Below are 14,685 nucleotides of genomic sequence, written 5' to 3'. Positions count from 1 at the left end.
TTGTGACATAGGCTACAGCAGCCAATGAACCAATTGCCCTGCCCTGGTGCCTAATATGTAACAAGGATAAACGAGACAGTCAACAAGCATCGTCACACCCTTCAGTTTCTTCCTCTCTCCCTTCATTGTTTGTGACTACGACATGTCTGACTACGAAATGAAGCGTATGGCGACCTGGGAACCACATGGCTCAGACCTCACAGTAGCGAAGCGACCGCGCAGGTATGATACCATTCGGTTTGATCCATCTTGTCTTGCTAAGGCTTTGTAGTGTGTTAAACCGAGACAATGACTATCGATTCTGGGGCCTAAACGACGAAGATAGCGCTCGGGTCGTTGGTCTCTACAATGAAGGAAGATTGCTCATGGCGGAGTACAACAGGCTCCAGAAAAACACCGAAACGAGGCAGAAGCTGCTCAAAGATGCAAGTGAGACTGACGACTGGGATTATGTGTACCAGTATGACGTGGATTTCGAGTATGATTCTGATGGTAGTGCGGCTGAAGTAGAACAGCTCAGACTTGCAAAACTCGAACATGTGATGGACATGGATGACGAGCTCCGTAATCTGATGAGAGAGTTAGAAGCCGCCGAGAGTCGCGTTGATAACGTCGCTACGGCGTGCGCAGATCTACAGCTACGTCCGTCGTTTACGGCAATTATCCTTGCGAAACTTCCTCGCGAGCTTCGAGACCTGGTTTACGACTATCTCTGGACGGAAGATCACGTCGAGAGCATGGACAGAGCTTGCTCGTTTGCCCCTGCCTGGTATTTCTCGGATGAAGCTGCCATAAATGCACCGGATCTGCCTGTACCGCGTTTCGCAAACGCCACTTTCGTGGGTGTGGACTTCGCATCCGAAGCTGCGGCTAGGTACTTCAGAGTTCTGTCAGGTACAGAGCTGGATTATCGCTATGTACGTGCCCATATTGAACGCGACCATCTTGGTCCCATGGCTTTTGCGGTCAAGGATGACATCCGGCGTCTTGTTATCACGATCGATGAGAGCGGTGGGACTATCTATACAGGCAGAAGAATAGCCTGTAGAGCTCTGAACGATAGTATGAATAGCCTGCTCATGCTGAGAGACCATCAAAATCTCAGCGTGAGAATCTACCTGGAATCGGATATGCAATGGAGCTTGGCATTCTATCAGGCTCTCGAAGTCATCAAGCCTGTGTTCTTGACATTCCGCGAAGCCAACATCGACATCAAGGTTCTGGGCTATGACTTCTTCAGCACCACCGAAGACGATGATACAGACATCTTCTCTGAACAACTCAACTATTACCTCACGGCCCGTACGCCGAAAGAGTGGCTCGACATGAAAGCCAAGGAGATCAAAGAGATACCAAGGGGACCGCTTCGGCAGCGATGCAAACGGGTAAGAAATTGACACCACGTAATGAGACAAAGCTGAAACTAGTTTTAGACGCTGAGAATTATGCGAAAGAACCTTGAGTTCTTTGTGCTGGACAATCGCAAGGCCGCTGCGTCTGCTACAAAGAGTTTGTGACTATGATATGGTGCTACCACTTTGGCAGACGGAAGCTCTTACCATCAAGTTCTGACTTCAGGCGTGCCAGTAGTGTACTTTTGGCATTACACATCATGTATTCTCTCGAAGCGTAGATACCGGCATATCCAGGACGAATACATAATATTATCGATCATCAGAACGCCAAATTAATACCATCTAAGTCGAAATCACAGCTTCGCTCTGGGGGCTTCCCCGTCATGATTCCATCCTGGCATATCTGCAAGATCTTTCGCACGCGCCGCCCTTCGCGACTTCAGCGCATCGCCGGTACCGGGACGCCATCTCCACGCATGCGCTAGGTCGTCTGCTAATGTGCCCTCTAGTAGCTCGACCACATGCTTACCGATGTTAGGTAGAAGTTTGAAGGTGTGACTAGACATGGTGTTAGTAAAATGTGAAGACGTACAGTACATTAGGATCAAGACCTACCCACTGTCACCCGTGGCCAAAACAAAGTTCTTCCACTCAGGATGTTCGCACATCAATAGCGCCGCATCTGCCGTATCAGTACACCAACACAGATGCCTGTTGAACAGTTCCTTTTCTGTGAACTTGGGCAGGAACGTCGCGATGGCCTTGCGGATACTGACTTCCGAGGCATCCGGATAGGTATCTGTGGGGTGCTTTGCAGCAGATCGAGGCACAGAAATGCGCTTTGGAGCCGATGCGCCGAAAGGTTGATGCTGCTTGAAGCGCGTAAAACCTGGAAACTCGTCACAGACTTTGATGACGCCGTATTCGTCAGGCTCGAAGAAGAAGCCCACGTCGCCATTATAGACTACAGGAACATTTTTGTATTCCGCTGCCTCGCTCGGGGACAGTTGGATATGAGCGTATACCCATGCCTGGTAAATGTTAGATGTGAATATCGAACAATTGAGTTGCGGCAACATACTTTCGACACACATTGGTCTTGTAGATCGACCAATACAGGACTCCACGCACCAGCCGCCAACACAACCTTGTCAGCATAATATCTCGTCCCGTCAACTGTCTCAACACCAACACAAACCCCATCGGCAAGAAGAGGCTGCTTGAATGATCCTGCTCCGCCAAAGCCAAACTTGACGCCTTGATCGCGCAGAAATCTACCGATAGCGTTGATGGCTTTTGCCGCAGCGAGCCATCCGCCGTCTTCGCTGAAGACGGCTTTCCATCCTTTGATCTGATCGCGATTGAGAAGCGGCATCTTCTCAAGAATCTTGTCCTCGGAATCTAACCATTCTGTCGTCGCCTCCAGGCCAGCGTTCGCATCAAGAAGGGCTTGGTAGGCTTGTTTGAGATCTGCAAGGCCTTTCTCGCCATGTGCGCAGTCGAGCTGTAGACCTTGTTAGCCTTGAACATGTATTTGCCTCATTATCATTGCTTTACTTACCCGCCCGGTTTTATGAAAGTACTCCTTGAACAGATCGTCTTCTGTCCACATTTGTCTCGCCTCTAAGCTCAACTGCAAATCCACCTTGTTTCGCAAACGGATACCCATGATCTTGTTCAAGTCATTGCCAGCTGATTGCGCTGATGGAATTGGATAAGTGTCCAGAACCGTGATATTCGACGGTGTGTATCCCGAGCGTACGAGATGAAGGGCCGTTGAAGACCCAATGGTGCCGCCACCACCCACGACGATGACAGAAATATTAGCTCTGTTAGGTGCCATTTTGGAGCAACAATATCTGTTACGCTTGAGACAGCTCGCGTGTTGGAGTATTAAAGAGCGATGCCGGAAGTCGTTATCAGTATCGACCCACGATGCAATCCCGCCGGTTAAGTATCGCTCAAGGCTGCACGCGCCACCAGCGGAACAATACGATGGCGATTCATTCTCCACACGTCAGATGCGAGCTCGGGAGGTTTCAATTGAGTAATTGAGGCCTGCCGTCCCAAGTATCGTCGGCCTCCTCGCTTGGTGATCCCAACTGTTAATTTATCCAAACAGGGTTAGGTTGGCAGACGTCAGCGGTGCGTAAAGCCAGGGCTATCTCCGTTCTCGCCCGGCTTGCGCATCAAATGAGACTCTTCCTTCATGCTCCATGTCGCGATAACGCGAACTGGTCTATGCGGCTGCACTGCGATATCAACAGACCTCAGCTCATACGAACGCAGCACTCGACCCGCGGAGCACTCTGCGCCTGACTCGTGTGCTGTAATCCAAGGTAGCAACTCGGAACCGAAGCCTTGCAAAGCCCTACATTCCATGTCTAGCGCAAGCTTACCATTCCTTAACTATGCTAGTCAAAACCTCCACTTTCCCGACTGTTCGCACTTCCGCATTCAGTCTAGTCTATACGCTCATCCAGACTGTCTTTTCCCTCGGAAACCCGTCTATCAGCGAAGCCATCGACTCCACAAGTCACTATCAGCTGGGTCCATCGGCGGGAACGACTCGCTTTACCCCAGGTTGGGGTAAGTTAGGCCCGAAATCCACAGATAAGCCGGGATCCTGGATGCGTGGATGGACGGCAGGTGGGAGATATGTGTGGGATGCTATGTGGTGTATATAAAGGTCGCGTGCTATGCTTTTGATCGCACTCCAGCTCGGAGCTCAATTCATACTTGTCTCGATCCCTTTCCGATCTTCCCTATAGGAGTCTTCCAAGATGTCCAAGTTCGACGCTGCCCCTCCCAATACACATGCTGGTGGCGATGACGATGCCCTTCGCACGAAGGGTAACGACCCGCTCAACGCCCCTCCGACATACGAAATGGCCGATGAAAGGGTCAACATGGAAGAGTATGCCAGGACAGTGCCAAAATGGAAGAGAATCTGGCAACACAGCTTGACGCAGATGCTGTTACTCAGCGTGCAGGCTTTCTGTGGTCCTGCCATGGCCGATGCTATCGCCGGTAAGCCCCTTGTCAACGTACCAACTCGTAGTAACCCGAGCTAACACGACTTTAGGTCTCGGTGGTGGTGGTCTCGCCACTCCCCAAACCTCGAACATCGCAACCGCTGTCAACTACACTATGCTGGCTGTCTGCTGTGCTCTCGGAGGACCTATAGTTAACAAGCTTGGAACGAAGTGGGCATTAGTCATTGGGGCTTGCTCATTCCCAATCCGAGGCTCTTCTTACTATTGCAACTCCAAGTTCGGAAACCAGTGGTACTTGATTTTGGGCGGCTTCTTCACTGGTATCGGCACCGGTACTTGGTATGTCGCTGAGTCGGGTACCATTATGTCTCTTGCACCATCTGGATCTCGTGGAAAGTACTTGGCGCTTTGGATCGTTGCTCGGAACTTGGGACAGCGTAAGTGACCCTGTATGAACTGCATGTGAGACATACACTGACTTCGTACACCTACATTTAGTGGTCGGCGGTGCTATCAAGTGAGTTTCCCTACTTCAAGATATAAACAGCAATAGCTAATATCTGTGCTATAGTCTGTCGAAGAACCACGAGAAGGGCGTAGTCGGAGGTGTAACACCCGATACCTATGTCGCCTTCCTAATTATCGAATGTATGGCCTTGCCATTCGCCTTCCTCATCTCACCTCTTGAACGAGTCGTACGCTCGGATGGAACGCGTATCCTGGTATCGGAGAAGATCGGCACCAAGATGGAGTTCAAGCAAATCAAGATCACCATGACCTCGAAATTGATCCTACTATCTGCTTTCTGGGCCATATGGTCTTTCTTCTACAGGTTCGTCAATATCGCCCAATACTGGCATGAACACCTACTAACAAGGCACCAGTGGTACATGGTCTACTTACCTTGGTACCTACTTCAGCGTCCGCGCCCGCGCTCTCTCCTCTCTCATCTCGCCTTTCTTTTGCATTGTTGGATGCTTCGGTTTGGGCTTCATACTTGATCTCAAGGGCGTCAGTCAACGACGTCGCGCTCAGATCGGTCTCTTCACAGTTGTGCTCCTCAATCTTGGCGTCTACATCTGGTCAATTGTTATGCAAGCTCGTTTCAATAGCAACAACCCAGGCAAGATCGACTGGGACGACTCGTTGTATGCGCGTTCATTCCTGCCATACTTCTTCGTCCAGACTACGGGTCCTCTGTCGCAGTCGTACATGTACTGGTTACTCTCTTCTTTCGCAACAGACGCTCAAGGTATGTCTCCTTACTCAACAGCCCTTATAGGTCAGACGCTGACAAGATATAGCCAACGTACGTAACGGTGCAGCTTTCCGCTGTCTTGAAGCAATCGGACAGGCCATCTCCTACGGCATGAACACGCAGATCAAGACGTCCCCCCTGATCGGCTTCTGTGTTACTTTCGGCTTGATGGCTCTGGCTCTGGGTCCGATGCTCGTACTGGTGAACTCGACGCCAGATCGTATCCCTGCGGATGTGATTGCGGAAGAGCAGTGCCGCGAAGAGAAGAAGATTGGAAATGTTGAGGTCGAGACCAAGGTATGAGGCTTACCTAGTGAAGCTTGGTTTGATGGGTGTTGGAACAGGACTTTCCACGTGAACGTGACATAGACGCAAATGAAACGCCTAATCTGAAAATAACTCTGCCAATTTGGAATCCTACAGTTGTCTGGCTCGCAACTCAGGGTCCGCCGTTGCCGATGGGGTGTAAGACAAAGAAACGCGCAAACGCACCGTGAGCCATTGATGTCTAGCCACCTCGTCATCGCTAGCAGGGTGTTACATGAACACTATCTCCCCTTTTACCCATTCCATTGACGGGCATCGACATGCTGCAACAGGAATCTAGCTTTTTTCCCAGGTCACTTTGTGCACAAATTATGCACCCGGGTTCAGCAGTCCAGTAAGATTAGCATCAAGTCGAGAGACTTGTCTCTCTGGTGCTAGCGTACCACCGTATCTCTTTCTGGTATATCTCTTCTTACAGACTGACCCCGCGGCAAGGGCCGGATACCAATATAAGCAAACGCCGAGACTTGTATGTCAAAGCTTGACGTAGCTGATGAGCTCAGCACTAGCCAAATGAGGAAGTCGCACGATCTCAGATCAAGGTCACACAAGTAGTTTGAGAAAGACGCGCAGACTCACGGATGCTGATTTGATGATGTAAGTAAGAAACCTGGGCTGTGCGTGCTGACTTGGCGGGATACTCTACCGGCCAGTACTTTTGCGATGCAGGCAATGACTAGATGAAGAGTAGACAAACGAGTGGTATATGAAGGTGCGTCTGCACTGAAATCTGTGTTTCGTTTTAGTGATACTACAGCAGTTAACACTACCTCCAAGTCAACAACATGGGTTCCGCAACAGAAAATGGGGAGGAATACCCTCAAGGTCAACTCATGGTGCATGCCATTGAAGAAAAGGCACGATGGACACCGAACAACATATACATGCGATACGCATTGGAAGACTGGGAGCAGAACGGTTACCAAACCATTACGTGGAAGCAGTATGCCAACGCCATCGATAAGATGGCTTTCTGGTTTGACGAGCAGCTCGGCAAGGCGGTGGATCGCGATACGGTTGCTTACTTTGGGCCGAACGATCCCCGATATGCCATCTTGGTGCCGGCCATCATTAAGAACGGGCGGAAGGTCAGTGTTGAGTTGTTGGATGTAACCTCCTAGCTGACAGTTTCCTCAGTTGTTGATTCCGGATGGCCGAGTGAACAACGAGGGGCTTGCGGACTTGATTGCATCGACCAAGTGCAAAGTGTGGCTCTATGCGGAAGACGATGCTACAGGACCATTGATTGGACCGGAATCAAACTTGAGGATATGCGCGTTGCCGTCGCTGGAGTGGATGCTTGATGGCAAAGGGCAAGAGCGGTACACATACGAGAAAAGCTTCGAAGAGGCCAAGTGGGATGAGATAGTCATCATCCATACATCCGGAACTACGGGTAAGTTGAACAGAGGCCTTTCTATGAAGCAAGCTCATCTTTTCTAGGCAATCCCAAGCCCATTTTCCATACCAATGGCATGTGGAGCGCGCTGAAAAATGTGCCCATACTTAGCCGAAGACACTGGCCTCGAGGCATTGCATATGAAAGCTGGATAGGAAAGACAGCCCTCAATCCATGTCCGCCGCAATGGGTAGCCGGCCTACATGCGATGATTATGGCACCAGCATTCCTCGACGCTCCATGTGTGATGATGCCTAGAGGCGAAGTCACCCTAACACCCGCTCTGTTCAAGAAGATCACGTCGATGAACAAGATCGATGGCGTGAAGTGTCCGCCCTTTACTATTGCTGGCCTCTATGAGGACCTAGCAGCTAGGGAGATCTTGAAGTCGCTGGAGTTTGTTGTATACGTTGGCGCACCCTTGAACCGAGCGATTGGTGACGACCTCTACCAGCATACGCGGCTAAGTCCAGTCATTGGCTCTACGGAGACTGGAGATCAGATCGACATACGGCCAGCGGACAGAAAGCTTTGGTATACTCACGACTTCGTTCCGGAAAATGGTCACAAAATGGTGCCTCTCGACATGGAAAATTCGGATGATCTCCATGAGCTCATTCTGCAGAATGCCGAAGATGGACGTACCAATCCTTTCCAGCTCGCCTTCTGGAACTCAGGGCATCGGTCCTTGAAGCGTATCGAAACTAAAGAGCTCTACAGACCTATCAAAGATTCTGATGGTCGCACACGATGGGCATTTACCGCCCGCAAAGACGACCTGACGAAGTTGAGCTGGCTCGCAAAGTTTCATGCGCAGGACATTGAGAGCCGAATTTTGCAACATCCGAAGGTGCAAAATGTGGTAGTAGGTGGAGAAGCTCGGCCTGCACCGTACGTTATTGTCCAAGTAAAGGAGGGAGTGTTGGACGAGAAGAGCGGGGCACAGATGCTTGACGAGCTGTATGATAGCGTAATTGCCGGCGCCAACAAGAACGACATCGATGAAATCAGAATCCCAAGGGAAACGGTTATGACGGCGAAGAAAGAGAAGCCGCTTAAGGTCAGCTTCAAGCAATTGGTGCAGAGGAAAGCTGTCGAACAGGACTACCTAGAGGAAATTGAGCATGCATATCTGCTGTTGGAGAGAGCCACCAAGGTGTAGCCTCATCTGAATGCAACTTTGCGAAGTCCTGCAGACTCTTATTTGTTGCTTGTCGTTTGGTGTGGGTGTGTGTCCTATGTCGAGTCAGCCAAACCTAGGAAAGCGCGACCACTGCATCGGCAAAACGCGCTAGCTGTGAACCTCGGCATATTGAGGTAATGATGTCGGTCGTTGCGGTTGACTTACTCCGCATTTAAAGAAGGCCTGCCATAAACACTGAGCTCTCTTCTCAGGTGATGATTTACAGCCCTTGATCTACTCTGAAGTCACAAGCAATCTTTCCAAGCACAATGTCCTACTCTAAACGCGTCGATCAGATTGCAGGCCATCTCAACTACCCTAAGGGTATGTTGGCTGGCCAAACTGCCATTATCACAGGTTCTGGACAGGGAATTGGCGCAGAGGCCGCGAAGCTGTTTGCCAAAGAGGGTGCGAAAGTCGTAGTTGCAGACGTGGATGCTAGTAAGTCGAAGCAGATGTGGCATCCAAACATGGACTAATAGCTCGCAGAGAAAGCGGAATCTGTAGCCTCGGAAATTAACCAATCTGGTGGCAGCGCCATCGCCGTAGCAGGCGACGTGCTTGACGACGCCTACGTGAAGAATCTCATCTCCAAAGCCGCTGAGTTTGGAGGCGGCAAGATTCACATTATCGTGAACAATGCCGGCTACACCTGGGATGGTGTCATCCACAAGATGACGGACAAGCAATGGCACACTATTGTCGACCTACACGCGACAGCGCCATTCAAGATTGTGAGGGCTGCAGCACCGTACTTTAGGGTTAAGGATGGCGAGCCAAGGAACATTATCAACATCTCGAGCACGAGTGGCGTGAATGGCAACGCTGGACAAATCAACTATGCGCTGGCCAAGGCAGGAGTTACTGGTATGACCAAGACGATTGCGAAAGAGTATGTGTCTGTCTCTCACTCTACCATGTTCCTTCTAACACAGCTTCAGATGGGGCCCTCAATTCGGCGTGCGTGCAAACACGGTAGCTTTCGGACACATCCAGACACGCTTGACAGCAGCAAAGGAGGCTGGCGCTTTCATCACCACACCCGACGGCGAGAAGGTAGCGCTAGGTATACCGCAGGCGCAAAAGGCGGGCGCCGGGCAGGGCCAGGAACACATGGATATTCCGCTGAGGAGACCTGGTACGGCGACCGAGGCAGCGAGTGCCGTGTTGGCGGTTGCGAGTCCGCTGTTCAGTTATGTGAACGGAGAGACGATCAAGGTGACTGGCGGACGGAATATGTAGAGAATGCACAAGCGTTGTGTGACATTTGACAAACGTGCTTCGAAGCTCAAACACTTGCTGTGGTGATGAAAGTCGCAAGGGTAGTGTGCATTGTTTCAACTACCAAGCATCTTGGACAGGGTCTCGGCGCGCATGTTCCGCTCCGGTATCCCCAGATGCATCTGCGACCAGTCTGCCGCAACATCCAGACAAGACGTAGCCCCTCGTCCACGTCCTTGTTGCGTGTACTGCTACATTTGCCGTCACTCCTTATACCCTTCCACCATGTACATGCGCAATCGATAACCCATTGCACCAATTACCCTCTTAAGCATCCGCCTACTCATCATTCGCTTCTTGCGGACCATTCACCGCGGGCGAGCATCCCCTACCACGACTTCGCGCAACACGTGTACGACGACACCCTCTCCCTGCCACTAGCTCGCCATGAGCGACGAGAAGCATGGCTACGTCCGCGAGCCATCCCCGCCACCCATCCCCACATACGACGAGGCAACTTCCTCGCGCAATGCCCCTGCGCGCCTTGGACCTAACGAGACCAGTGACGATGCCGAGCGGCAAGGCCTCCTGAGCCCGGACGTTCGTGTACAATCGGATCCGCGCAGGCGCAACGGATACTACCAGGCACCATCAGTACAGTCGGTGGATGAGGATGGCGACTCGGATCTCGGGAGTCCGGTGCGGGAGAGCCAGGACGAGGATCTGCGCCAGACAATGGAGGAGATGGACATTCTGGACCCAGAGGCTGTCGAAGAGGGACGGTCGAGGCGGAATAGGTCAAGAGGGAGGTTCTCAAAACGCTTCTACAGCATCAGACATTCACTCTCGAGTTGGAACCTGCCCCGGATACCCTGGCCGAGCTGGCGTCCCAACTTCAGCGCTGTAACGGACCATATCCCTACGATACCGGAAGAATATAAGCCAGGATGGTCCATCATGGCGCGATTGTTCGGTCTCATCCTCATCATAATTCTGGTATACTTTCTCGTCGTCAGCGAGGTGGTGCCCATGGGTGGTGGGTTCGGCACGCCATTTAACCCCGAGTCGGTACGATCGACGGCTATGGAGAGCGTCGAGAGCTGGAGAATTGAGAAGAATCTCGAGTACATCACGAGCTACGACCATATCGGGGGCACTGAGGGAAGTTACGTGCTGGGGCAGTGGATTGAAGGCAAATTCAAAGATGCGCATATGGATACATATACCCACGATGAGTATGTTGGGCATTCGAGCCATTATTGGGGGCTACGCTAACTGGAGCAGATACTACGTATACATGAACTATGCGAAGAAGGGCGGCCGGAAAGTCGCCATCGTCGATCCACCAGAGAAGAAATGGGAAGCCAAACTCGAAGAGCCGTCCGTCTTCAATCCCGCCAAAGCGCAAACGCCCGCCTACCACGGTCTATCTGCGAGTGGGAACGCTACTGGGCCCTTGATATACGTCAACTATTGCGATAAGAAAGACTTCAAGCGGTTATGGGATAGCGAGGTGGACGTACAAGGTGCAATCGTGCTTTGCCGATACTACGGGACACAACCAGACCTAGCCATGAAGATCAAATACGCGCAAGATGCCGGAGTTGCGGGTGTCTTGGTATACTCGGACCCAGCAGATGACGGCTTCAAAAAGGGCAACCCATGGCCAGACGGCAAATGGCGACCTGGAGACAGTGTCCAGCGAGGATCGGTCGCACAGACAAACATGATCATGGGAGACGTTCTTACGCCGGGACTGCCGAGCGTGAAGAAAGTGGAACGCATGCCCCGAGACAAGAACTCAGCATTACCCAAGATCCCAAGTCTACCACTCTCCTGGAAGGATGCGCAGAAGCTGCTCAAGTCGTTAAAAGGCTCAGGCGAGCAGCTGCCAGATGAATGGGTCGGTGGCGTGCCGGATGTTGGCGGCAAATGGTTTTCTGGTCATCCAAAGACTTCCCCAAAGGTGTTCCTACAGAATGACCAGGATGAAGTCGAACAACAGCGCATTACCAACGTTTTCGGATCCCTCAAGGGTAGCGAAGACCCGGCTAGCAAGATTGTAATCGGAAACCACCGCGACTCCTGGTGCTTCGGTGCAGCAGACCCCGGCTCTGGCACGGCTGTTATGCTCGAAGTCGTACGTGTACTAGGCGAGCTGCGCTCTCAAGGATGGCGACCACTCCGGACCATTGAGTTTGCCTCGTGGGATGCTGGTGAGTATAACAGGATTGGTTCCACCGAGCATGTCGAAGCGAACGTACAAGCCCTCCGTGATAGCGCCATTGCTTACCTAAACGTCGACGTGGGTGTGACAGGCGACAAGCTTTGGGCCAACGGTTCCCCCATTTTCCAACACGCCTGGATACGCGTGCTCGACCGACTTTCCGATCCCCACGAGAACAAGACTCTGAAGGACCTCTGGGAGACCTCAGATTCCAAGATTGGTAACCTAGGGGCAGGAAGTGATTACGTAGCCTTCCAATCCATTGTCGGTACCTCCTCACTCGACTTTGGCTTTACCACCAAAGAAGGCCAATCAAACCCCATCGCGCGCAGCTGCTACGAGACCCTCTCCTGGATGCGCAAATACATCGACCCTTCCTTTTCCTATCATGCTCTGCTCGCCCAACTCTGGGTTCTCCTCATCCTCGAGCTCGCCCAAGAGCCCATCATTCCCATGAAGATCGACGACTACGCTCGCTCCCTGCAAGAAGAGGGCCAGAAGTTGTTGGACTGGACCGAGAAAGTGAGCGGTGGTGGAGAGTACGACATTGAGATTTTCCAGCCTCTGGTCGACAGCCTGAGTATGTTCAAGAAGAAGGCAGAAGCATTTGGGCGGTGGGAACAAACTTGGTACAACCAGGTCTATGCGACTGGTGGCTTCGAGAGCAGTGGTGTCACCATTCAAAGAGTCGGACATAACGGGAGGATTGCGGGTTTTGAGACCGACTTGCTTGACCTTGCAAGGGGCAAGGATGACAAAGGGCCGCATGGTGTAAGTTTCGCTCCTTCTTCAGCACATTCGATTGTCGTCAACTAACACACGCATAGCTTCCCAACCGCGACCAATACAAGCACGTCATCTTCGCCCCCGACCTCAACAACGGTCTTGAAGCTAGTGTCTTCCCCTTCGCACGCGAAGCAATCGAGAAGAAAGACTGGGATGCCGCTGCCAAAGCTATCAAAAAGACTGCCGATATACTGAACCGCGCGAGCGATAGACTTGGCTAAGACGTGTATATGTGTGTGCATAGCAAAGTTGCATTTTAATGGTGTTTGGGGCGTAGCGGAAGAATGGCAACATTGCATCTCTGGGTTTGGGAAGGATCTCATATGTAGCGCCAGGCTTCGGCTTCACTATGTGGGTATTATATTGATGTCAGTTTTTGGTGAACATCACCATCGTCAGTCGATTAGCAAGTTTGGCCGTCTCGTCTTGCGCCTTTTGGCTTCACTTCTAGCATCACCTTCGCCGTCTGTTAATTTTCAAAGTACACCATATCCACTATATGACCGCTCTCTTGGTGGTCATTTTCAAAAACTTACAACTCGAAGCATTCATGGCGCTTCTTATCTGAGTCAGCACAGGAGTGATAATATGAGTTTCCAGTTTTCCAGTCGAGTTTCAAAGAGTGCCCTTCACATGTGAGTTACTGGAGCTGAGACGACAAGAAGTCGTGTCATAATAACAAATAATGAGAAGGTGTGATCTCTCGAAAACCGGTACGGCGGACTGAATGAAGATTTCCTGTTGCTCTTCGTACTAATGCGATGCGAGACCGGATACGAAGTCTAGCATGTCTCCTGCTGCTGCTGTAGTGTGTTTCTCAAATCCAAAATGACGGCAACTTCTACCATCGGTGGTCGTTTGACCAAAATCGCAATCGTTCCCTTGTAAGACCAATTACTCATATCTGCCTAGATTCAAACTAGAGTCCCAAAACAGTCTATATTTCAATTCATGGTTCTCTTGGGGAACTGCTCCTCAGTTACTGTACAGTGGGCCTGGTTAGAGCTGATAAGGTGTACCGACTTAGAACAGACGATGTCGCAGGGTGTAGTGACTTGTACTGTTCCACTTTTGCTCAAAACTTGAGATCAAGGCGACATACTGGACCAGTATTGGACCTAGCAAACTCATGGTGCAGGCCTGCGGATTCGAGTTTAAAGTCTTCGCCGCTTCGCTACCTCTTCCTCATCGTAACTGCACTACGAAAAGTGCCTCTCTATCAAAAGCTGTACATCATCTGTCCATGGCGTGCTCTTTCGCTTCCTGCCAAAAACAAAGAATTTGGGTTTCATGCTCTGAGATTGAAGCTGCCAAAGCTCCGAAAAAACTCTGCTGAGGGGCTTCGTGACCAAGCGGTGGGAGAAGGATCTCAAATGCTATGGCACAACGGACGATGTGTTTCTAAGCTGCCAACCCAAAACACGAACGAAGATGACGTCTCTCGATGCTGCCACAACTTTATCTATCAACAAAATTCTCTAAAAGGATGTATCAGTACGATCATGTTGTCCCCTCGTGCTCGGGCACCTGAAGAATCGCTTCTACCAGGACATGTTGGCGGCTGGACTTGGCCTTCTACAACCAAAAAATGACCATGACTGGAGATATGGCTGTTCTGCACTCTGGGCACCGCTTTCCATCCGACGAACAGGAAAACAATAGCTATGTTGTGGGCTATCAAAATCTCGAGACCAGTGATGAATGGTGTAATTTGAACAAAATGCGCTGTCGACTCGCAAGTCATAGGCTTTAGTGCCAGGAACCATCTTGTCGATCGATGATCGAGTAGCGTTCAACGTTCGACGGCGCATATTGTACTCCCGGCTAATGGTCTGCGACAGCGGTTTTGTGGTTAAGGTGCACGCCTACCGGCGCAATCTCTCGCTGCTTTAATGTACCGATCTCAAAAGTGTTAGCAGCCCGGTAACATGGT

General features: G+C 51.1%; 6 protein-coding genes across 6 annotated transcripts; 5 read left to right on the top strand and 1 right to left on the bottom strand.

Moving 5' to 3' along the window:
• Positions 1–142: 142 nt before the first annotated feature.
• On the top strand, positions 143–1,517 carry ALTATR162_LOCUS2097 (uncharacterized protein; the record flags this gene model as incomplete). Its single annotated transcript, XM_043309699.1, has 3 exons — positions 143–222; positions 272–1,385; positions 1,434–1,517. 3 exons carry the CDS (start codon positions 143–145, stop codon positions 1,515–1,517), a joined length of 1,278 nt encoding a protein of 425 aa, XP_043165634.1.
• Positions 1,518–1,708: 191 nt separating this feature from the next.
• On the bottom strand, positions 1,709–3,198 carry ALTATR162_LOCUS2096 (uncharacterized protein; the record flags this gene model as incomplete). The annotated part of the gene is made up of 4 exons (XM_043309698.1): positions 1,709–1,913; positions 1,971–2,386; positions 2,437–2,859; positions 2,917–3,198. 4 exons carry the CDS (start codon positions 3,196–3,198, stop codon positions 1,709–1,711), a joined length of 1,326 nt encoding a protein of 441 aa, XP_043165633.1.
• A 940-nt stretch (positions 3,199–4,138) lies between these two features.
• Positions 4,139–5,912, top strand: ALTATR162_LOCUS2095 (uncharacterized protein; the record flags this gene model as incomplete). The annotated part of the gene is made up of 6 exons (XM_043309697.1): positions 4,139–4,385; positions 4,441–4,788; positions 4,850–4,868; positions 4,923–5,183; positions 5,236–5,603; positions 5,656–5,912. The coding sequence occupies 6 exons, from the start codon at positions 4,139–4,141 to the stop codon at positions 5,910–5,912; spliced, it is 1,500 nt and encodes a 499-aa protein (XP_043165632.1).
• An 809-nt stretch (positions 5,913–6,721) lies between these two features.
• On the top strand, positions 6,722–8,497 carry ALTATR162_LOCUS2094 (uncharacterized protein; the record flags this gene model as incomplete). The annotated part of the gene is made up of 3 exons (XM_043309696.1): positions 6,722–7,024; positions 7,074–7,332; positions 7,380–8,497. The coding sequence occupies 3 exons, from the start codon at positions 6,722–6,724 to the stop codon at positions 8,495–8,497; spliced, it is 1,680 nt and encodes a 559-aa protein (XP_043165631.1).
• Positions 8,498–8,787: 290 nt separating this feature from the next.
• ALTATR162_LOCUS2093 (uncharacterized protein) lies at positions 8,788–9,760 on the top strand (the record flags this gene model as incomplete). The annotated part of the gene is made up of 3 exons (XM_043309695.1): positions 8,788–8,959; positions 9,008–9,410; positions 9,460–9,760. The coding sequence occupies 3 exons, from the start codon at positions 8,788–8,790 to the stop codon at positions 9,758–9,760; spliced, it is 876 nt and encodes a 291-aa protein (XP_043165630.1).
• Positions 9,761–10,186: 426 nt separating this feature from the next.
• On the top strand, positions 10,187–12,973 carry ALTATR162_LOCUS2092 (uncharacterized protein; the record flags this gene model as incomplete). The annotated part of the gene is made up of 3 exons (XM_043309694.1): positions 10,187–10,974; positions 11,024–12,737; positions 12,794–12,973. The coding sequence occupies 3 exons, from the start codon at positions 10,187–10,189 to the stop codon at positions 12,971–12,973; spliced, it is 2,682 nt and encodes an 893-aa protein (XP_043165629.1).
• Between the last annotated feature and the right edge of the window lie 1,712 nt (positions 12,974–14,685).

Source organism: Alternaria atra (assembly GCF_907166805.1).
Source record: "Alternaria atra isolate CS162 genome assembly, contig: 21, whole genome shotgun sequence".
NCBI lineage: Eukaryota > Fungi > Ascomycota > Dothideomycetes > Pleosporales > Pleosporaceae > Alternaria > Alternaria atra.
Note: the sequence above shows the minus strand (reverse complement) of the source record. Positions and strands in the feature narration are given on the sequence as shown.